The 23,487-nt window shown below is 37.0% G+C and overlaps 1 protein-coding gene across 1 annotated transcript in view; it reads right to left on the reverse strand.

Moving 5' to 3' along the window:
• LOC104829076 (sodium channel protein type 5 subunit alpha-like) overlaps positions 1-23,487 on the reverse strand; it is a 56,241-nt gene that overhangs the window by 9,831 nt on the left and 22,923 nt on the right. Inside the window, 11 exon segments of the mRNA XM_010563137.1 lie at positions 1,457-1,545; positions 3,042-3,249; positions 6,590-6,744; positions 7,859-7,967; positions 9,641-9,760; positions 12,495-12,944; positions 13,724-14,077; positions 15,269-15,421; positions 15,544-15,782; positions 15,967-16,030; positions 22,815-23,006. Of these exon segments, the coding sequence (XP_010561439.1) occupies positions 1,457-1,545; positions 3,042-3,249; positions 6,590-6,744; positions 7,859-7,967; positions 9,641-9,760; positions 12,495-12,944; positions 13,724-14,077; positions 15,269-15,421; positions 15,544-15,782; positions 15,967-16,030; positions 22,815-23,006 (2,133 nt within the window).

Consider the following 23,487-nt stretch of genomic DNA (forward strand, 5'->3'; position numbering starts at 1 on the left):
CCTGAGGTTTCTGCAGCCCAAATGTCCAGTCTGTCAAGCTCCCATTGCAGAGCAGCCTTGCCCCCGGTGTATTAACTGCTCACCCCCACTTTTGTATCATCTGTGAACTTGCTGAGGACAATTTCTACCACATTCTTCTGGTTCTTAATTAAGCCATGAAGCAGTATTGATCCCAGAACTGACCTCTGAGCCCCTAGTAACCAGCTGCCAGTTGAACTTCATCCTGATGATCTCTGCACACTGAATCTGGCAGTTCAGCCAATTTTCTGCCTAGCTTATAGTTCACCTATCCAGATCAGATATAACCAATACCTGAGACCACAGATGGCTCTTCCCTCCCTCAGCCATCTCATCACAGAAGACGATCATGTTTGAGAGGCAAAAATTGCCCTTCCTAAATTCATGCTGGCTGTTTCTAACTGATTCCTGCTTGTCCTTCATGGCTTCCAGGAGGATTTGCTCCATATCCATCCCAGGGCCTGAAGTCAGTGTCTCATCACACTCTGTGATCTAACACAGGTCAGATGATTTGCAGTATACAATTTTTTACTTCTCCCCACTAACTTTAAAGATTCCAGATAGTTCACTCAGAGCAGCTTTTAAAAGTGAGTTAGAAGAATTACTTCTCCTATTAAGAAAATCCCACCCTATTTAAGTTTGAAAGGATTATCTTTCGGATCCACCCTGGAGAATCCGAAATGTGGCACATGAGCCTGTCTAGATAACTGTCAAGATGAGCTGATATAAGCACAGCGGTTTAAAGAAGGGGAATTATGAAAAAGAGTTACAAAAAGTGAACAGTTTCCAGTGAAGCAATGAATTAATGAATCCATTTTCCCAGGTCCCAATTTCTTGCCTCAGGCAATGAAAAAAAATTAAGAAACAACTGTGGCCACTACATTTCTTATGCCATGAAGATTGATAAACTTTCACAGTACAGGTTTTTTCCTCACATTACAGTTTGTTTTCTGTAACAACTATATATATAGCTTCTTTTCTATTGACAAGTAATTAAAAATGGTTCCTATTTTTCTCAAGCATATTCATTTTTTTTCAGAAGTATTTGCCAAATATACTGGATGAAATTTTTCCCTGTCTAAGATAAACCAAAGAATGGGTTTCAGAAAAGTACAAGTCTAAAAAAATTCTTGTTTAGTTTGTTCTACAAATTGCAGTAAAACTGGAAACATGGAAAAATGTTCCAGTGTTCACATTACTATACATAATAATTCCTTGTGGTAGCACATTATAATTCAATTTCCTTATTTCATTTGTATCTATAAATTTCTCTGAAAGTGTTAGGTATTATTTCAAAATAACAACTGTAAGATGTAAGTAGGCAATCTGAACCATCTTAATGCCATCAAGTCCCAAAATAAAAAATTCAAGTTGTGATTTTCACAAACTTCAAATGCAGCTAGTACAAGATATGCACACACACACAGAGCATCCTTACCTTTATCCCTTCAAATCTTGACAAAGCTCGTAGAGGCCTCAATGCTCTAAGTGTCCTGAGAGATTTCAAGGCACTCCCAGAGGAACAAGGTGATGTGTCTTTAGAAACAGTGTTTAGTCCCCAGGAAACAAATGACAGCTGTGTTCATTGAATTGAAACTGAGATTATTAAATGGTATAGAAAAATATATTTTATTTGTGTCAGTAGACAGTCATAGGCTGAATGTTATAGTATCTTTGACCAGTAAGTCAAATTTAAAAAATACAGATTCAAAGTTATCGTAATATAATTTTATTTCATTCTTTCCTAATATTTTAAAAATAATGAAATCCTTTCATTCCAATTTGAAACAACCTTCCTCTTTTTTTTTTTTTTCCAAAACCAGTTCATACAATTTTTTTTGAATGCTAATATAACAACAAGATTGGTAACTATGGTAATATCATACACTACAAGACCAGAAAGGATTATTCAAATAAAACATTCCCATTTTCTGCATAGTTATTCTCAGAAGTGTATAGAGTAATTCCTTATCACAACTTAATGACGGTGATGTGGAAACAAAAATTATTTTTAAAAAGATATCCAGTATTCATTTTAAATTTTCATAAGAGAGAAAATGAACTGAAAATATTAGAAAATTGTTTCAATGATTAGGGGGTTTTTTCACTGTTCATGATTTGCCTCTTCCTATTTGAATTTGTTGTCTTGTTGTCTAGCCACTGGATATTTTCATGCTTTTCCTCTGTTTTGGACAGCACTGCTATTAATATTACAGAACTGTAATTGCTAAAGTCATGCTGTATATTATTTGTAAATAGTCATAATATTAGATTTTTCTGTTGTAATGTCATAGTACTTCACAACGTTTAAGGCTTACTACTTAAATAGCTACTTTGACATTACCGAAAGTCAGCTATTTAGATGTCTTTATTTTAAAGTATTTAACTTCAGTATCTTCCCAGCGTATTGTTGACAAGCAAAAATATTTCATTTTTATATGGCAAGATTATATTATTTAACTTTGTCTGAATTCAGAATAAATATGTATATATTGAACACTACACTTCCTCCATCTCACTAGTGATGATTTCAGCATTTCTCTTTATAGCTATATAAAGGATTGCTAGGATTTCTTCGGTTGCAAAGCAAAACATACTTTCCTAGATCTTTAACTCTCTAGTAGATGATTTTTCCAACAATACTTTTCAACTCCCTTTACCATCTAAATTTCTTCTCCTTCAAGGAAGCAACTCTACTTTTTTCTGTTTCTAAATGCCAGAGCTGCCAGCAGCTTCACAGTTTTCTATTGTCTTTATTTATTTATTTTAATTTTACTTCTGATCATTAATTGCACTCTCTCTCTACACTCAAAAAGGTTTTTATAACCAACATGGTCCTCAATGACAGCGATACCTAATAAAATTTTCTTAGGTGACTTCTGATTATTACTTACAATTTCCATTTACTTTTGTCCTAAAGTCTCTTTTGATTGCAATTTTTAACAGCTTTTGGAAACTGTATTTTACACTTGTGTTTATTCAAAGATTTTACATGTAGTTCTCTATACAGAAAATATCAAAATTCAAAATGTGAGACAAGCTGAATATAATACTTACACATACAATGATGAAGTCAAGCCAACACCAGGCATTTGTGAAATAACTGTGCAAACCATAAGCTACCCATTTCAAAAGCATCTCCATTAAAAAGATGTAGGTAAATATTATATCAGCATACTCTAGGAGCATTTTCACATTTCTTCTCTCTTGCAGGTGGATATCTTCAAATGCCTGGAATTTCAGAGTTTAGTTTTAAAACAGTTCAGTAGTTTTATGGAAAATTATTTTAAAATTGCACAAGAATACACAGTTTGGCTTATTCTAACCATTTCATATTAAATTATGGGCAAGCACCACTTAGTTTTATACTTAGAAGTAAAAACCGAAGTTGAAAATGAGACTGTACTTATTTTACAAGTTGGTTGAAAAATCACATGTTTTCAGCTGTTTACACTCAACACTTCTTCAAAAAATATCTGACGACGGTCAATTGTGGCTACCAAAAGTCTTGGCTTTCCAAGTTAGTGGATAATTTTGAAGGTGTTGGTCTAAAATTCTTCATAATAAAGCTTGAATTAAACACATTAAACACTGTCTTTCAGACCTAGACCTTCCAAAGGAGTCATCTTTAGTCAGCCTGCAGAGTTGTAATACAGATATGAAAAAATATGACAAACACCTTACCTGGAACTGTTCATTCCTGGAGTTTTTCACCTAAACCATGACATTATTTTGATGCCAGTAAGGGTTTAGGAAAATGTTTTATTGATTGCTGTAGTTTATGTCATTGTTTGCTTGTGTTTAATATATTTGCTGCCTTGCTAATTTAAGTTTTTGATATTGCCAATCTGTTCCCAATTCCTTTTAACACATTGCATTATTTCCTCACCAAGCCTCTGACAATGTCTTTATACTTCCTTTCATCCATTTCTCCCCTAACTTATAGCTCCTTCTCCACTTCATTTCTCTTTTGCTGCCAACATTTCTAATGATCTATCCATCTATTTTCACCACCACTATTTCCCCCTTACGAATCCATGACTGTCATTACTTTCACTTAAAATTTTTCTTACTTATGTGGATACATCAGAAGGCACCCTGTACCACACCCTCTCCCACACCGTACAATTCCTAGATATAAATTACTAAATCTCCTCTTGCCTCTTTCTCTTTCATGCTCTGTCTCAAGAGCTCAGTGTGTCTCTAGAGCACATCAGGGCATTTAACAACTTCTCTTTCTCCTATCCTCATTCAAATCTGGGTCCCCTTCTCTGACATTGCCTCTGCAGCTGCTAACTTTCTGTCTTTTTTTTTGCCATAAGATGAGTAAAAAAGTTGAAATGAGAAGCTTATGAGTCTGTCCTCTCAAGAGGAATAGACCATCTCACATCCTTGGGATGTCGGAACACAACTTCTTTATTTAATAGAAGAGCAAATGAAGCGTAGCAAGATCAATTCTCTTGCCCAAAGTCACATGGCTGTAGTCTGTGACAAATGTCAGGGACCAAACAGAGGATGTCAAAACTTTAATCCATATGCAGGTTCAATCCACATCAGCTCTTCACTTAACAGCTCCTTACCTGACTGTGAAATCTCTTATTCTGCTATTATTCTTTAATAAGTTCATGAACAGTCAACGCCCTCTAAGGAAATAGCAGTTTTACAGTGCTACATGGGAGACTGACCCAGAAGGTCCACAGACCCTTGGTTCAGGGCAGCATGGCAGCAAAGACACCTCAATGGTTTTGCAAGGATTCGCTCAGCTACAGCAGGCCTTAACAGTTACAAGTTATCACCAGTCATGTCAAACCATTAAATGTTTCTTGCAGAAACACCTGAGTGCCTCTGCTAGTGCCTCCAGTGCTCTGCGAGAAGATGATTATTTAGGTATTATAGCAGATCTGATTCACTTCCCTGTATTTATGACAGGCTAAACCCAGTCTAAAAGGTCACCAATAAGGGGGAGCAGGAGCATAACCAGGTGTTTAGATCAAGCGAGACCTGAAACAATAAACTCATGTAAAATCATTGCTGTGTTTCCATTTTGTATTCCCACTGAAAAAACACAGGGAGGAGATGCTCCTCTGTATAGTTACCAACAAACTGGTAAAACTTCTGCTCTGCATTGTAAGAAAACAGTAATACTGCTTCTGGAGCCAAGTGGTCTTTGAAGAGGTGGTCATTCAATTGTGCTGCAATTAGGAGAAATGTCTACAGAGCAGAGCTGTCACTGTGTCCATAGGACTAGTAATTTGACTGTAGGTAGTTGAGAACTCCCAGCATTCATGTACATAAACCTATTTACCATTTCCTACCTTTTTTCTGAGCAAGTTTGATAATCAGCGTTGTCTTTTTCCCTGTTTAACCTTGGCTACCTTGATTTCCATCTACTAGTGAAATCACCTGTTCATTAGCAGTGATGCTCTTTCAAACTTCTAACTCCTCCTCTGCTCTGAGCACTGAGCACTCACCACATACTTTTCTATGCATTCTTTCTATGATCACTATCTCATTTAATTTACTTTCAAGCCATGGACCTGCCTCATGGTATGGTATTCCTTCATTCTAGCTGGTTCAGGAAATTCCGTATCAGCAAACAACTTTATAAACAAACAGAAAATGGACAAGTCACTTTTTGCAAGAGGACAACAGTATCTTAGAAATGTGAAAGTTCTCAACACCACAATACATTTTTGATGAAAAGAAATCATTATTGTTTTGTTATTTTGCATCTGGATAGCAACTAGTTTTGTGTTCAACTCAGCCAGATCCTACAGTACATTAAATAATAACTCAGCTTCCTTCCTTACTTCAGTTTGGTTCCACATGAGTACAGAGAGCCCTCACGGGAATCCCAGGGAGTTCCCTTGGAGATTTTGCCACAGAAATTTTAAAGCAGACAGTTCAAATCTATGGTTCAGTGAACAACCTAAACTTAATGCACACAGAACAGATTTTATCTGGAAAATTCTGACATCTACCATTTAGATCACTTTCACACTAGTTGGTTATGTTCCTTCTGCACTATATAATGTTTTACTTAGCAAATTACTTTCAGTAGACTTAGTGAATATGTTTTCAAAGCAAATAAAAGTTCACTTATCCTTCAGTAGAAATGGATATAATCAGAATAGCAATGAAAGATTAAGTCACCTACAAGTTTACCGCCAACTTCACTTTTAGATTCTGATCATCTTAATGTTTGGATGATTTTAAATCTAATTTTTTTACTGAGCAGTTAGTCTGCCTTTCAAACTTAGAACTGCTTTTATTTTTTTAGGCTTTCCTAAGTAATTTTGGGCCCTGGTTTAGCCTCCTAATTAAGCACACAAATGTGTGAAGAACTACGTTCCATGAAGAACTATGAAGAAGATTATGATTCCATATACTTAAATATCTTATCCAAGTAGGGGAGAGCCTTTTAACTTCTAAGGGATATGTTTATTATGCTCTTGTCTCTCCCTGGGGAAAGGGATGCGAAAGTAGAAGAAATAAATTAAATATTATTAAATATGATTCTTTTCCTTTACTTTCCATCAATTCAAAATCTGAGAAATTAAATTAAATTTACCAGTGCTGCGCTGCTCAATATTATCATAAAAATTATGAAGTTTTCAAACCAGCTATGTTTAACAATTCTGTAGCAGGTTTTTCTAAAGTTCCACCAAATTCTGCCTGGAAACTTAGTGATATCCACTACACAACACGGGAAACATTCAACACAACCTGAAAAGAGAAAGAAAAGCGTATTGGTTCCATGGAAAATTTGGAGATATGGAATCTAAAAAGAGTAAGACATCTTAAAATAAGCTTCTACAGACTATACCAAGAATGTGCTGTTTTACCTATGGGGTGATGCTGCGGCTGAAACAATCTAAAACTAAAGAAAAGACAAAATTTGTAGGCCAAAATAAACTCTTTTCATAGAGGAACTCATACATGGAAAAAGCAGAGAAGCTTTTGTGCCCACAAGCACTTCTATAGGGGCTTGTGGGCACAAAAAAGCCATTATTTTTATCTAAAAAACTTGCTTAATTTATTTTAAGCTTTTATTCTTTTTGTTTTGAAAAGAGATATCACCTTACTAATAGTTTAGTAAATTATTATTTTTACTGGTTCTTTCACTTGATTGCACTGCAGAGATGTTACAACTAGATTCTCTGTTCACTGTTTTGTACCAGAAACACACTTCTTGATTAATCTGTAAAGGCAGTAGGATTGAACCATGAGAGTCAATGGAGTCTAAGGAGCCGTTCAGGCAATCAAAGGTAGGTGTCCACATTGGGATGAGCTGTACAGTCCTCTGAATTCCATTAGCTGTATTGACTGGATATTCATCCACTGTACTTGGAGCTCAGCCAAATTCAGCTGAAGTGCCATTTAAGATACCAGGTACCAACATACATATCCTAACTGACCTCCAGCTACCCCTTCAGAAGTGCTTTGAGGGCCTTTGCTCATATACAGATACCTGCAGTCTGGTGCCTCAATATAAGACTGAATCACACTCCAAAGTTGGCATTTTGCTTCCTGAACACAGGTATTTAGAACCATCTTGGGCCTCTTTGGATATTCTACAGCTTCTGTGATAGTTCTGCCAGCTTCATGCAGTTCTCTTGCATACTGCCAGGCATCTCATATGGTACTAAATGCCTGTGTTCAGGCATCCATCCCAACCCTGCTCTGCTTCTGTGCTGGCTTCAGGTATATTTATTTGAGTTTTTATGTTTATAAACAAGTGTCTCAGGCAAACAGTTCCTGACAATTTGGAAATGTTCCAAACAGATATCTTTGAGTATTAGCTCATTTGGCGTCACCGCAATACATAAAAGATTCTTACCTTCTGCAAAACAGTCCTTAGGTACGTGTGACTTTTTAGGTTGCGAAAACATCTCCAGAATAACTGGATCCACAGTGCTGGCTTCAGAATAACTACTAGCATCACATTTCTGCACAGGAGAAGGGCAAAGAAGAGAATTTATTTGCTTTTCATTAATAAGGTTACCAGTTTTAAAAGAAATGAAGGTTATCACACACACACACACACAAAAATCTGCAGCATATACATTATCTTAATGTTGCTGAACTACCAAAATAAAATTACAAATAATAGGACAGAAAGGCTAATAGCTACTTTTTGCTTCCATGGCTTTAATTTACTAAGTTTCTTGGTTTCTTCTAGTCATCTACATTGAACTTGTAGGAAGGAATGTTTAGAATAGATTATATTATGCTACAACTTTAGAGAAAACTCTGATTTCTTCATGCTAATCCAATTCTCTTTTCATTTTCAGAGATACAAACCATGTCTCGAAAGGCTTGAAGACGGGAAGGCGCAGTGCAATTGCTCACCACCCGCCGACCAACACCCAGCTAGTCCCCGAGTGGCAATTCCCTGCCCCCACTTCCCAGTTCCTATACTAGATGGGACGTCACACGGTATGGAATACACCGTTGGCCAGTTTGGGTCAGGTGCCCTGGCTGTGTCCTGTGCCAATTTCTTGTGCCCCTCCAGCTTTCTCGCTGGCTGGGCATGAGAAGATGAAAAATCCTTGACTTTAGACTAAACACTACTTAGCAACAACTGAAAACATCAGTGTGTTATCAACATTCTTCACATACTGAACTCAAAACATAGCACTGTACCAGCTACTAGGAAGACAGCTAACTCTATCCCGGCTGAAACCAGGACACCTAGCAGGAAAGAAATGTATGTGTGGTCTACATATCTCAAAGAATTGCAGTCATTGGTAAGTAACCTACAAGCCTATAAAGCTAAAGACAATAAGGAAAATGAGTATAAAGAAAAAGGAATAAAGCAATCTATCAGCCATGAAGTTTAAGTAAGTAAGTGCCCTGTATGACATATAGAAAGGGAAGGCATGAGGATAGGAATAAGAATGAGAAGCCAGAAGAAGGGAGAACTGCCTTTGTTGACAGCCATGCTGCTCTACCTAACTTAAGGTCCTAGGGAATCTTCAACATAGACAAGAATGGAATTATTTAAATTCATCAGCATTTTAATATTTTAAATTTTTTATATATAAATATAATTAAATAATGTATGACAAACAAAACTTCCGGCAACTTTATCTAAAACCAGAAAATGCTAAAGTGATTTGACTTTTGGAGGTAGTAATCCACAAAGTTGCCGAACTTCCATTTAATTTTCTGGGTCACTGGAGGCAAGCCATGATTCTTCATCTTTTTTGATGGGGAACTGTACTGTATTAGAAAAAGCTAAGTTCCTAGACCAGAAAAAGTATGGTTGTTTTGGGAACCATTTCTGGAGAACAAATTTTTGCATCCAAGGATGACAGCAAACAGAATTATCTATAAAAATGAATAGTATGTATAAAAGTGTGTTTCTTGATTAATTTCTGTTTACTTATTTTGTACAAAATAATATATTAAGTTACACTGTTAGCCATGGCTGCTTATGAGAGACAAACCTCCATGCTTTAAACTATTATCACATCTAGACAGATGTACCATCTTCACAGGGATCATACTTGCTACTCTTCAGAAAAGCCCAGTTTGTCCTGTCATTGCTGAATGAGACCACTGCTGTGACAATTTTAATCTCTAGCATATTCCACAAGATGATAAAAGTTATAATTACCTCTTTTTGCTCCTTCCTTTGGTGTGTTTCTGAAAAACCACTTATAGTTTCAGAAGTCCCAGAAATCTGACTGAAACCACTTGAACTCCGGCACAGCTCTCTATGTCTTAATCTGTCTCCCTGCATGAAATAATGGAAAACAATTGATTTTCCACATTTTTCTTCCTGACAGTCTTTCTTAAGAGTCAAAATTCTTTAACAGAATTTAAAGCATTCACAAAATTTAGCATGTTTGTCTTTTTACAGATAATTAAATGATATCCCTAAAAGGCATGTAAAAGAATGGTTTCTTCCTCAATTTCAAATACTGTGGCCCTGTGGTTACACTGTGGAAATGTATCATTCCTCAAGATCTACATTTAGCCCACTGATGGATTCCTGCATCCAATTTCCTAAGTTCTGATGAATTGACTCAGTAGCAACCTTTGCAGCTGGACCCTAAAAGTCTCATGTTTCTAGTTACAGGCAGAAGAGCTAGTGGATCCCAATCAGCTTTCAATCCTTTTGCCACCACAAATTCCAAGCAATACCAGATTCTACTGCAGCATGGACAAGATATTTCAAGTAGCCACAGATGATTCTAAGGTGATCAGCAATTTCTGCTCCTTTGAGAATTTGTCCAAAGATATTCTGCTGACAATGCCTCCTCTTATGAACAAAAACATAAAAAATGGATCCTACCAGTCCACCTAGATGCTGACCATATGATAAACTATCCAAAAATAGCACTTGCTTTTGACATTTCTGCTCTGGCAGAACACTAGGTAACTGCACTTTGAGCTCACATACCTGTTCTGACAGATTTAAAATATGGTGATATCACAATCATAACACAACTGACACTCATAAAAGATAATCTTTAACAATCTAATCTAGGTACAGTAGTCACCAAAGCCTGGTGTTCTACCTGAGTTTGCTGCTCACACATTTGGATGTGGTTTTTAGATGAGCTAAACCCCATAATGCCACACGCTTACACCATCACTTCTACCTATGAAGAAAAAAGTACAGTTGCAACATCTTAGAAAAGCTCATTCCTACTTGAATGTGGTAGATGGAGAAATAAGCAGAAATTAATAAAAAGACTTAAATGAAAATCATAAGCTACTTTCTGTAAGAGGCTTTCTATCTTGCTTTATGTGAAGAACCTGCAAAACAGCTCATTCTTCTGTTGAATAAGCCAGCTTCTATTGGTACTTCCTTTAGTAGAGGTCTGAGAAGGGTTAATATTTTTCTTTGTTCACCTTCTGACAAAAGATTGTACGGAAGATATGTTGGAGTCTGCTGCTTCTTATTACTACTGGCTGTGAATAAGGCAGGCTTCTAAAAGAAATTAACTTGAGGTCCTTGTGCGTTGAGCTGAGCTGAAACTACAGTTGGATGTTTCATATACAGCTGCAGTACTGTCAGAGGGCTAAAAGGTATCACCCTTACCTTCTATAGGCAAAAATATTTATACAGGAATAAGAATCTTGGAGCATGACCCAATGATTCTGAACTAAAATGCACTGATGCAGATAGCTCATCATACTCAAATCAGCATTCATATCCTTTCTAAGCAATCACATCACATACAATAAAAGTAATGAAGCTGTCACAAACCGAATTTCATTAAGACACATTAACCTCCTCAAAGAAAAGTAATCAGGTAAAATTCCATTTTATTAAAAGTATAACACGTCATTAGGGAGAAGAAAAGAAAGCAAAAATAAGGAAAAAAATAATCAAGAAAGCAAAATGGGAGAAAACATGCAGTGCAAAAGTGGGCAACATACAAGTAACATGGACAAGCAGCAAGGGACACTGTTGAACACATTGAGGACACAAAGGGTTTAATTCAGTTGCTCACCATAAACTGCTTAGTGTCTTTTAAGATACCTAGGGGTACCTAAGACATACACATGGCATAGTTAAATACAGCACAAGATCTACAGAAACTGCTAGACACCTTTTTGGAGGTGCATTTAGAAGCCATAGGAGATAATCCAGCACCTCAAATGGTACTTGACATCTATGAGGTGAGTAATATGTGGAATCTTGAGATTCAGACATCTAAATGGATTAATCTAATTGTGGCTGATACCTAGTGTCATCTGAGGTGTTTCTACATACCCCTGGCCTCCAGATGCCAAAAAGAGTTCTTATAGCTCCTATGACTTATTTGTCAGTCCCATGCAGATGGGACAGACACCTGAAGTATCTCAAATATCCTAAATGCTTACATACGGGCAAATGAATTGCACCGTTATTGACTATCATGGCAGCATAAACACCTCGTTCACATGCAGAAATCTGTATTTGGGTATCTGTATTTAAGTGCCTAAGACTTGAGCTTAATCCTGCCCAACACAACAAAATCAAGAGATATAAAGGGGGGTCCAAAGTATCATAGAGGTGAATAGGGGATTAAAAAAAACATTAAGAAAATATTTTTTTAAGGTGAAGCTTTTATTTGCATTCCCTTTGGATTCCATGCAACTGAGAAGCAACCTATAAGCAACACAAGAGGCCTGCCTTCCAAAAATTCCAGGTGCCATCTGTAAGGCAAAGGAGACAAAAAGAAAGAATGTCTGTCTTGATCAAACTTCATTTAGCAATTGACAGCAATAAATGGAAACAAAACAGACAAAAGCAGAATTATGGCTATCAGTGAGAAGAATGATAAAAAAGTGGATATTCAATATCTCTTATTGAATAACTAAGACTATTTGGTAGCTCTTGCATTTTGAAGCTACTAGAACAAAGAAAGTAAAATGGCAGAAATGACAGAAGGGATAACATTTACTGTTGAGTCTTCAAGATTACATTTACAGATGCAAATTACAATAATTTTTCAAATATTAATATTTCTTACCTGTTTTCTGTATTCTATTTCTGTGCATACACTGTGCTTATCATCACCTTCATCGTAAGTCTCTGCTACTGCAATGGGAACACAGCTACTAGGACTTGTTAAAAATTCTTCATATTTCCTTGTTACTGAGGAACTTTCTTCAGTATTGTAATACCCTATGTCAAAGCAATTGTTGCCTACATCCTTTCTGACATCTGTCATGGTATAGTTATTTTCCCCTATGTCTTTGGCAGACATTTTCACCGAAGTCTTTTTTTTGGCTGTTGTTCTGAAGTTTTGTTTCATTATTTTGCCACAATGATCCAAAATTCTGTCCTTCACAGACTGCAAGCCCTTGTGAATCCGTGCAATGGCAATCTGACATTTAGTCATTTGTCCAGGTTCCTCTTGTCCCATTGAGGAGTCAGTACTGAATGAACTCAGCAGCAAGGCAATGAATAGGTTGAGCACCTTAAAATAGTTAAAGGAAGTTGGAGACACTACTGTTAACAGAAAAGATGTTTCAGAAAACCTTCTTTAGATAAAAAAAATCTCAGTCTTGCTTTCATCAACTACTGCATTGAAATTATTTACTATTATACTGGAATATTAATACAGTATGATATGGCTCCTTCTGGAAGGAATGGCAGCAGAAAAAGGAAGGAAGTGAGGGTGTGGGTATATCAAATATATTTTCACACGCTCTGATGTCCATAATGTATGAGGAGGTAGATATGTTGAAAAAGAGCAGACAAAGATACATTTTAATAACACCACCATCAAAAAGGTTCTGGTATAGACCAACAAACCAAGCAGATGAAAAAGATTCCATCTTCCAGGATATAAACACTAGATCTAGTATATGTCATACAAACCAGAAAATCTGGGTACTGTAAACTTTTGATAATATAAGGATAAGTTGGCCAGCATTAAAAGCACTGAACAGTTTGGTTATTTGATCCAAGCAACACAAAAGATGAAGAAAGCAGACACCAAATTATCAAAAGCACTGCACTTCTATACTCTGGATAGAAGGAATAATTTTATTTTACTTAGCAGCTACCTCTTGTGTGAGAAAGAGAAAGACAGGGGATAAGTAAAAAAAAGACAGAAGAAAAACATGTATTAAGTAACATCCAGAAAAGAGAATAGTGTGAATACTTTCCAAATGATAAAGTTTGTGTCAGAAAAAAAGATGCCAGTGTAACTGGATACCTTCAGTAGGGACTGAAAAATAGCTTGAAACTCACCACCAGGTTTCCTATTACCAGGACTAGCAAGAAAATGGGAAGACATAGCTCTTTTCCAGCCACTTCCATACATTCCCACATCGTTTCAATCCATTCTCCACATAATATTCGGAATATAATCAGGAATGAATGACAAAAATCCTTCATATGCCAGCGTAAATCCGGATTGGTGTTTATTTTACAGTAATTAGTCTTATAATAATTGCCTAAAACCTGCTTTCCTACTACAGCAAAAATAAATACAGTGATAATCAAAACCAGAGTGAGGTTACCCAGAGCACCAACTGAGTTTAAAATTATTTTCATAAGAGTATTTAAGGCTGGCCAGGATTTTGCCAATTTGAAGATCCTGAGCTGTAAGTAAAACACAAGAGAACTATGTGAGTAGCAGACACTGCACAGATAGCACAGCACACATAAAAAAACAGACCCTGCTTTTATCATGCTGTCTTTACTTCAGTAACACCATCGTAATTTTTCCCCCAAAGAAAGGTTTTTAATTGTTCTGATCCAAAAGTGCTGTGCTTAAGCTGAGATTGTTAATGTTACTGAGAACAGAGAACTGCCAAAGGAAGCTTTCAAATTGTTTGTGCTAAGTTAGATACGAGCATGTGTAAATCTATTAGTATTAATAGCTATAACAATAATAGTAATAATAATCAAGTGGCTTATAGGTACTTCGACGAGGCCTATGAAATGACTGCATTTTGGACTAAATCAAATGTAATCAGACGAAATTTGAAAAAAGAATTTTTTCTACCTCTCACCCAACAGACTTAAAATAGGATATGAAGAGCCAGGTGGGATCTATTCTATGCAGCCTCATGAGTAAAAGGACATTTTTAGTCAAATTAGTATTCAGGGCTGTTAAAATCTCTCAGTCATGATACACAAGATGACACAGAATTCAACTGAATTTCTAGGTGCGATGACTATGAAAAGCTATGAAGAATGTTAGAAGTAATTAGTAAATTTAGCATTCTAAATACACAGTAAGAACGTAAACAAAAAAGTAACATTATACATAGACATCCCAGAGCTACTCCTCCTTTTCCCTAAGATGGAGGAAAGCCTTGAGGAGACCTCAAGGCCAAGTCTAACCCTTGAGGAAGGCTATGTTATTTTACAAACATCAACTCAAAAGCAAAAGCTGTGAAGGAACCTTTGCTATCCTTAAGCTCATGACAACACTCAGATAATATCTTTTCCTAATTGAAGATCTGAAATGTAGTTGAGCAGTGCCACTGTACAGACCTAACAGAGAACCAGTGAACTCTCTGCTAGGTTGAATCTCCAAGGGGTCACACTGCGCCTAGAGGATTTGTAGTATCCAATATACACAGTATAATAAACATATTGAATGTATTCTTTAATATTGATTTAATATTCACTCTAATTAAATATTCATGTTGGCTTATTATTTACTAACAAAGAGAACTGATTTAACCGATACATCAGTAAAATAATTAGAGGGTATTTCACTGTAATCTTTTACAAATCTATACAACACATGTACTTTTTAAAAAAGAATAAAGACATAATTACCAGCCTGAAAAATGACAGATTTTCTTCAAAGCTTATTAGGCCAATCATAACAACTACGCTATCAAAAATATTCCATTTTTGCTGAAAATAGTTGTAAGGATCTAAAGCGATGATTTTCAAGATCATTTCTGCTGTAAAAATCAGGGTGAAGACCTGGAAAGACGAAAAAGAAACTCAGCAAAAAGTCACTGAAAAAGTATGTCTCCTTATGGGACTGCCCCAGTATAAATATGGGGTTATAACTCCATATTCATTCTAATACAGACCTAACTTACCTTGTCACTTATAAAAATCATTTGTCGGTAGTTGGGTGGCATGTCAGGGTACTCCAGAGCCATGAATACGGTATTCACAATAATGCAAACCATGATTAAGAGATCAACAAATGGATCCAAAACTACCAATTTCACCTTCTCTTTGACTGCTCTCCAGAATGGACAGCAATTCCAAATTAGATACTTTTGAGCAAAACGTTTCCATAATGAAGGGCATTTCAGTTTTGACTCTTGCAGTTCTAAATGACAAAGAAGAAAAGTGACATGAATAATCTTATGTGGAATATCATAGTATGAAGAAAAAGAGAATCAGTCATAGAAAAGATGGAAAAGAAAAATCTATCTCGTAAGCAGAATGGGATCATTGAAAAAAATTGTTTCGCTCATTTTACACAAACTAATCAGAGGCTATTTAAAGGTCACCATCAACAAACCTCGCAAGTACAGAAACAGGTGATACTACCCACCTCTTCATATGTTTATTATACTATTGAAGGATGATAAAGGACCTGCATTAAGGAGAAATAACTGTCTCTGGGAAACTGACAACTTGTTTTCTCTGAGTTATATCTGTGCAGTCACAGATGCAGCATGGGTTGAAAAAAAAGTCCATGATAAAATGAAGAAGGGTGTTCCCTATATCTTGGTACCCATAGTTGAGGATAGGGTTGTAAGATAAGTCAAGTTGGATGGGACCTTAGGAGATCTCTAGTGCAATGCCCTTCTCAAAGCAGGGTCAGCCATGAGGTCAGAGACGGCATAACCCGTTCCTCTGTCTGACTGCCCTCATGGTGAAAGCTTCTCATTACACACAGTTTGAAGCTCTCTTCTTTCAATTTATGTCTGTTGTCTCCTCTTCCCACTGTGCACCATTCTGAAGAGCCTGGCTACACCTGCTTGATAATGTCGTCCTACACACTGGAAGACTGGTATTATCTTCCCCTCAAAACCTTCTCTCCAGTCTGAACCAGCCCAGCACTGGACAAGTGCTCCAGCCCCTGACTTGGTGGCCCTCTACTGAACTCAATGTATTTCTTGTACTGGAGGGGCTGGGGGGTCAAATGGGCATAGTATGTGTTCTAGCAAGTGCTTAATAATGGCTGATAATCACTTTCCTCCTGGCTCTGCTCCTTTTAATATAGTCCAGGATACTGTTAGCCATTGCTGCTGCAAGGGCATGTTGCTGGCTCATGCTCAGCTCACTGCCCACAAGGACCCACAGGGCCTTTCCTGCAGAGAGCTGCTTCCCAGCCAGCCAGCTCCCAGCCTCTATTGTTGCAAGAGATTCTTGCCAAAGTTTACATTTGTTCTGGTTGAATTTTCATAAGGTTCCTGTTGGCCCATTCCTCCAGCCTGTCTAAGTCCCTCTAGATGGCAGCCCTTACCTCCAGCAAATCAAGTGGTTCCCCCCCAATTTTGTGTCATCTGCAAAATTTAAGAGCAAGCCCTCTGTTGCCTCCTCCAGGTCACATAGGATGTGTCCTAGGATACACCCTGTGGTACTCCACTTGTTACTTGCCTCCAGGTAGAACAAATATGACCTGTTCACCAGACACTGGAAGCACAAGCATCCAACCATTTTTTTGTCCAGCTGGTTGTCCACCCATGCAGACCCTAACACCCTAACTTGGATGAAAAACTACTGCGGAAGACAGCATTGAAAGCTTTGTTAAAGTCAAGGTAAATGAAAACATTGCTTTCCCCTCATCCACAAACCCCAGTCATTTTATTGTTCAGGGCAATCGAGTTGGTCAGGCATGATTTACCCTTGGTAATTGCAAGTTACAGTTGCAGTTACATGAGATATGAGAATATTTATTCTACTGAAATTTACATTTGATTGCAGCATAATTTCCCCTAGTGACTTTTAAAATAATGCTGACTGTTTGTGACATTTTGACCTCTTAGGTCAAGCTACACAACCGCCATAGGAAAAACACTAAAGAATGACTTACGCAAATTATCTGTAATAACAGTGGCTGCACTCATTAACCTCTGTCTTCGAAAAGGATCATTAATAGACTCCACTGACAATTCATAGGACAGCAGTATCTGCCTCTTTGGTCAGAAAGACAAAAGAAGATAATATAACAAGGGAATATGATTAAGTAGCAATACAAAAATTACGTCCAGTGTAAGGTAAACGTGCCTTTTTAAATACACATTGTAATGAAGCCTTACCTTGCTGAAAGAATGTAAAACAAAACAGCACAACAATATCATGTGTTTGCCTTTGAAGGCAAAGGATATTTCATCAAAACCAGTAATATTTTTCAAGAAGTTGTTTCCTTCTGAAAATATTAAACAACGATAATGCCATTATACAAGTATAGAACCATTAATGGGGAGCAAAGGAAAAAAATCATTCCATCTTTCCAGTGACTGATAAAAAGTACATACAAAAAGAACACTGACAATCAGTTTGAATAAATTATTGGCTATTTAATTATGAAATATTGATTATTAATAAATAATAAATATTTATTAACATTAAGATTAGTTATTTAGTGACTCAAAAGTATTGGTTTTCCCAGCCCTATTAAGCCTATCAAGAGCTATACTAATATTGAACTGCCTAAAACTAGGAATGGGACTACTTTTGTTTTCATTAGAAGTTACAGGATGCTAAATACAGTGTTCCTGATGTGCACTGAAGGACAGGCCAACACCTGTATCTTATAAGACCACTGAATTATTATCAAAGACTCAGCTCATGACGCATTAATACCCGCCCACACACAGACACACACACACACACTTTTAAAAGACTAAGTAGACAATTGTAAAACATGGGCTTCAACGAATAGGTCAGACTCTGAGGTAGAGAAAAACAGAGAGAACAAAGATTCCAGTATCAGGAAGGACATAATTAGAACTACCAGCTGACAGGGAGCTACTGACTGACCACATCATAATGCACGGTACCTTAGCATTCCCTTTCAGCACAACTTGATTTGTTTCATTTTCTTTTTGTGGGGAGGGTATATAAGTAAAGATATGTCATATCGTTACTTCAAACTTTTACAATATGATTTTTATGAACATATTCTATAAAACTGTTATTCAGGGAATGAAACTGATATCCTTGGCTTAAGGGGTTTAATAATAATTATTTCTTTTTGTCTCTCTGGTATTTTAATGACTTGAAAAGCTAAGCAAAACTTAGCTGATAGAACTGTCATAGAACAGACATATAAAATGAATTTATAATACAGTGCTAAAATGTTCATTTATCTATCTGTATTTTTTCAGAATCTAAAAGACTCAATTAGACTATTCTAATCACATCCCAGTTACCGGTGCAACTTGACCTTTCATTCATTTCTCTAATGCTTGGGGTCTCAGAGGAGAGAAACCTAGAAAAATTAGTGTGCCAGCCTGACTAAAATCCTCAGTCTTCTTGTTGAAATTCACATCTGTTCAGAAGCGTTCAGAGTTAGTGTTTTCAAAAAGGTTGAGTATTCATCAACACTGAAGCGGTTACTGCTGCTCATCTATCTTTAGCTGAAGTAAATAACTGGTGATGAGGAGTCCTCTGACAAATCAGGATTTAAAATAGGGATACGCACTAGACAAACAGTCCATTCAAGTTTTTATAGAACTGATTAGGTCCTACCAAAGAGTTTCTACCCAATACGCTTTTTTCTCTTTGACTTAGCATCTTTAGCCTCTTTTTACGACTAAAGCAGAGAGTACGTTGTTTGAAGAGTCCTCAGTTGCAGCAGAGCTAGTACTACCAGTAGTTGCCATGACATGAAACAAACTGCCATGTTTGTTGCAGATTATATTTGTTTGACTAATGGTAGAACTCTACATCAGAGCAGCTCACGCTGCTTGGGTCATGCTCTAGGCCTTCCTTTTTTTCTTTTTTTTAAATATGAAATACCAACATTTGTAGGACGAAGTGAGAACTGTGATGTAGGGTAGTGAGAGGAAGTGAGTGTACGGGTGGACTATGCATCTTGAAGAATGCTCTTGACTGATAAACAGCTGCTTCTGCTGTCAACTGATCATCTGTAAATTTGTGTAAAACAGCATAAGATTACAACCAGGATCTCACACAGTCACTGTTACCTGGACTTGGGTCTTGGAATTCTTCATGCAGATAGTGTAGAGGCACCTGTTAGCAAGTACAGCAACGTAGTTTAAACTCTGCAGAATATAATCCTGAAAAGTGGGTTCCACTTAACTTCTTGTACCAGGTTCTAATGCTATTTATTATCTGTTTTCTAAAGTTCCTATACAGAGATATTCATAAGTTTGCCATTCTCTGCACAGAGAGGGGAAGGGACCTTCGGAAGGGTCTGAAAATGCTATTTCTGAAATGTAAAATACAGACTGCTTTTGGCATCCAACCTGTGCAGATTTTGCAGCCTTGGAGAAGTAATGTCTAGGAACTAAACCAAATTTATCTCCTGGCTCAGTCATCTCCTGCAACACAGTCACAGACTTAGAAGAAAAAAAATTAAATAGGGATACACAGCCATAAGAGTTGATTTTTATAATTATAGAAGATATGACACCTGCTATGGAAAGACATTTTTTTTCCTCAATACGTATAATAATACACTACCATGGACTGTGTCACAGTGTTCCTTTTAAGTACAGCAAAACCAAATTAGGTCACAAAATGGCATAATATTCTTAACACAGCAGGGGAAACATTAATGACACTCTATAAGAAGCAAATACTATACTAAAGGAGATGACAGATGGCAGTTGCTGCCAAGTGGATGATTTTGACTCCTTCGGCTCGGACATATAATGTAATATAGCTAGGATCACGGAATTTAGAAGAAATTCTGACCATGCTGACTGCCAGAATGAAAACCTAATCCATTTTAGCTAGGATGACATGTCTGATAAAAACTCCCCTACAAGGACACTTTTCAAAAGGAAGGAAGTTGGGCCATTACTCCTTTAGCTCTGCGACTGGACAGTTTCCATTTTCTATTAAATGGGTGGGAACAATTCTGATATTCTCCCAGAAGCAAGAGAGAATCTGTCACGAGATGGAACAAACTATCGGGGGGGGTCATAGAAAATATGTTGGGAGACAGGGGTGAGGGATAAGATCAAAATGAACAGTGTATGTTTTGGTGATGATTCCCAGCTCTCCATATTGAGAGACCCTGCTCAGTCACAGTAATTGATCACCTAAGAAATGGAAGGAAGAAACACATCTGAGAGGGTGAATGAAGACTGGTTTGAAATTCCAGACTGCATTATCAAAGGTGTGACCGGGAACCACGGTTTCAGTCAAGGTATTATTTGGACACAAACATCCACTTTTGCACTATTTGTTTTTCCAGTGGACCCTGTTTGGTATAAGTCACAAGCCTGTACTGGAGAATGGCTATTGCTGAACCAGTATAAGGGCATTAAAAGCTTTCTTTTTAGATATTGTTGAAAATAACACAGTAATATGGATAATTGCCTGAGAATTATTTTGGAAGATGCAACTCAAGATTAAAATATCTAAATATTGGCATCTAAATGTGGAGGTCTACATAGAACCAGAGAAAGATTAAAGTTGGGAAGGTCCTCTGGAAGTCCTCCCACTCCACCGCTCAAAGCAGGGCAAACTTCACCTGTAGGGCCTTTTCCAGCTACTTTCTGAATATCTCCAAAAACAAAGATCCAAAAATTTCTCCGGATGACCTGTTTTAATGTTTATCCTCTGTCACAGTGATATTTTTTTTCCCCTTAAAAACTAATCAGAATTTCTATTGTTGCAACTTGTTCCCCTTGACTTTCCATTGTGCACCTGTAAGATGATCTTGGCTCCTTCCTCTTTATACACTCCCATAATATATTAGTAGGCAGCAATAATCAGTTTTTTTCCCTTTCCCTTTTCTCCTTCAGGCTGAACAAACCCAACGTCTCAACGCTTCCTGACACCTCATGTTCTACAGCCCCTTAATCACCTTGGCAGCCTCTACTGGTTTTGCATGATATCTCAACATAATCCTTCTACTGGAGAGCTCAAAACTCAACACAATACCCCAGGTGCAGTCACACATGCACTGGTCGTGCCAAATGAAGACACACACATGGACTAAGCATTGAAAAGGTAACAAATCTATACTCTACATGGATGCTGGACCATTGGTAACATGATAGTAAGGACTGTCCATGAGATATACGATATTTTGCCAGTGTCAAAGGTGCTGTGAAAAACCCCCAAGATTCAGCAAAGTAAAAATTGCAAGTCTTAATAGCAGTTTCTTAATGGATTTAGAAAGTAGGGATGAGCAGAGGAGACAGAAGTCACTGCTGTAATCAAGATGTGAAATAGCATGTGTGGGATTCAGCCTAATATTCAGACATCCACATTTAATTTGTCCATTTTCACAATGCATCTAAAATCCCATTATAATTGATGCATATTTTTTTGATAAGTTTGATTCACTTAAACATAAGTGTCTGAAGCCATTTGAGATGGTCTATTGAGACATTTGGTATCTGAGACATCCACAGTCTCAGACTAAGCAGGCATGACACATCATGTCTGTACCCTTCTGCAGAGTAGGTGGAGGCCAAGTAAGACTCTCCGGAAATCCTCTAGTGTCACTAGGTATCAATTTGTGACCCCAAAAATTAAATCTCCATTCAACTCTGGGAGTTTAGAACCCAAATCACATGTAGACGCCTGCAAACAAACACCTGGAGCACAATCCAGTTGCCTAAATCTAGGAATTTAGTAACATTTGAGATGTCATAATGTATTTGAGATATTCACACAGTGCTGGAAGATGTGCCACAGATGCCAAAGATATCCAGGATATCCAACCTGTCCAAGAACATCTAAAATGGCACCAGATGTTTATAGTTAGACAAGTGAATCATGCCCCTAACATGAGAAGTCTTCATACTGAACTAAAACTAACCCTAAATAGTTAGGCCAGAGAACTAGCTGTGTGTACAGAAAAAGAAAGGTTATTAGGGAAATTCTAAAACTTACAGGGTATTATATGTTTGTCCACGTAGCACAACAGAGGTGCCGAGTGTAGAGGGTTATAATGGTCATAAGTATGCTACTTTCAGCCACTTCAAACTTTCCTTTCAAGTCCATATAGTGCTGTCTTCCTCTGGTCCCAAAATCTAACTTTCAGGTTGCTTTAAAAAACAAGTTAATCCAATACATGCAAGAAGGGGAAGGGAAAAAAAAAGGGGGGGGGGGGGAATTGCAAATAGAAAGCTTTTCTGCTCATCAAATTATCATATCACATGCAAGTCTAATGAATATATCTTCTTTTTTGAATACTTACAAGCTTCCTGTGGCAGTGACCAGGCTGTGAATTAAATATGTGTTCCTCTTTGCCATGATCACCCAAAACTAAGTTTTGTCTTAAAATAGGGTTTTCTTTCTTCATCTCTTTTTCTTTTGAATTTTTCAAGTCAGCAACTGCCATTTCAGATCTGACATGTAAGGCCTTATTAGCTTCTTCCGCAGCCAACATCTGTAAAAGAAACAGCAAGTCTGTCTATTAATACAAGGCAAATGCCAATGCATGGGCTAGGATCATATACTGTTTAATAATTATGCTATCTGAATGCTTTGCACTAACAATTCCTACCTTTCAAATACTCAACTACTATAAAAAGATAGGAGTACAAAATGCTATTCACAATACTGAAAGATAAAGCAGAGTTACTTATCAGCTACTGTAATTAAAGTTTGTCCTTGCCACTTTAGATATTGTATTTTTTATCTGAATTACAGAATATTAGGGTGTATCCTTTTACTCTTCTTTTCTTGCTTTGGAAAGGACCTTGAGCCCAAAGACAACAGAAGACTAAGGGCTCAAACTAAATACTTAAATGTTAAACCTTTCTTAACTATTAATCCTGTTGAAAGAAAAATAGAAGGAAGAAAAGCCTAAGTAAAGCTTAGCGAGCTGGAATTTCAGACAGAGAAACATTACAGGCCTGTCAACATCT

The sequence above is a fragment of the Haliaeetus leucocephalus genome, unplaced genomic scaffold (assembly GCF_000737465.1).
Source record: "Haliaeetus leucocephalus isolate CR32 unplaced genomic scaffold, Haliaeetus_leucocephalus-4.0 Scaffold0, whole genome shotgun sequence".
Taxonomy (NCBI): domain Eukaryota; kingdom Metazoa; phylum Chordata; class Aves; order Accipitriformes; family Accipitridae; genus Haliaeetus; species Haliaeetus leucocephalus.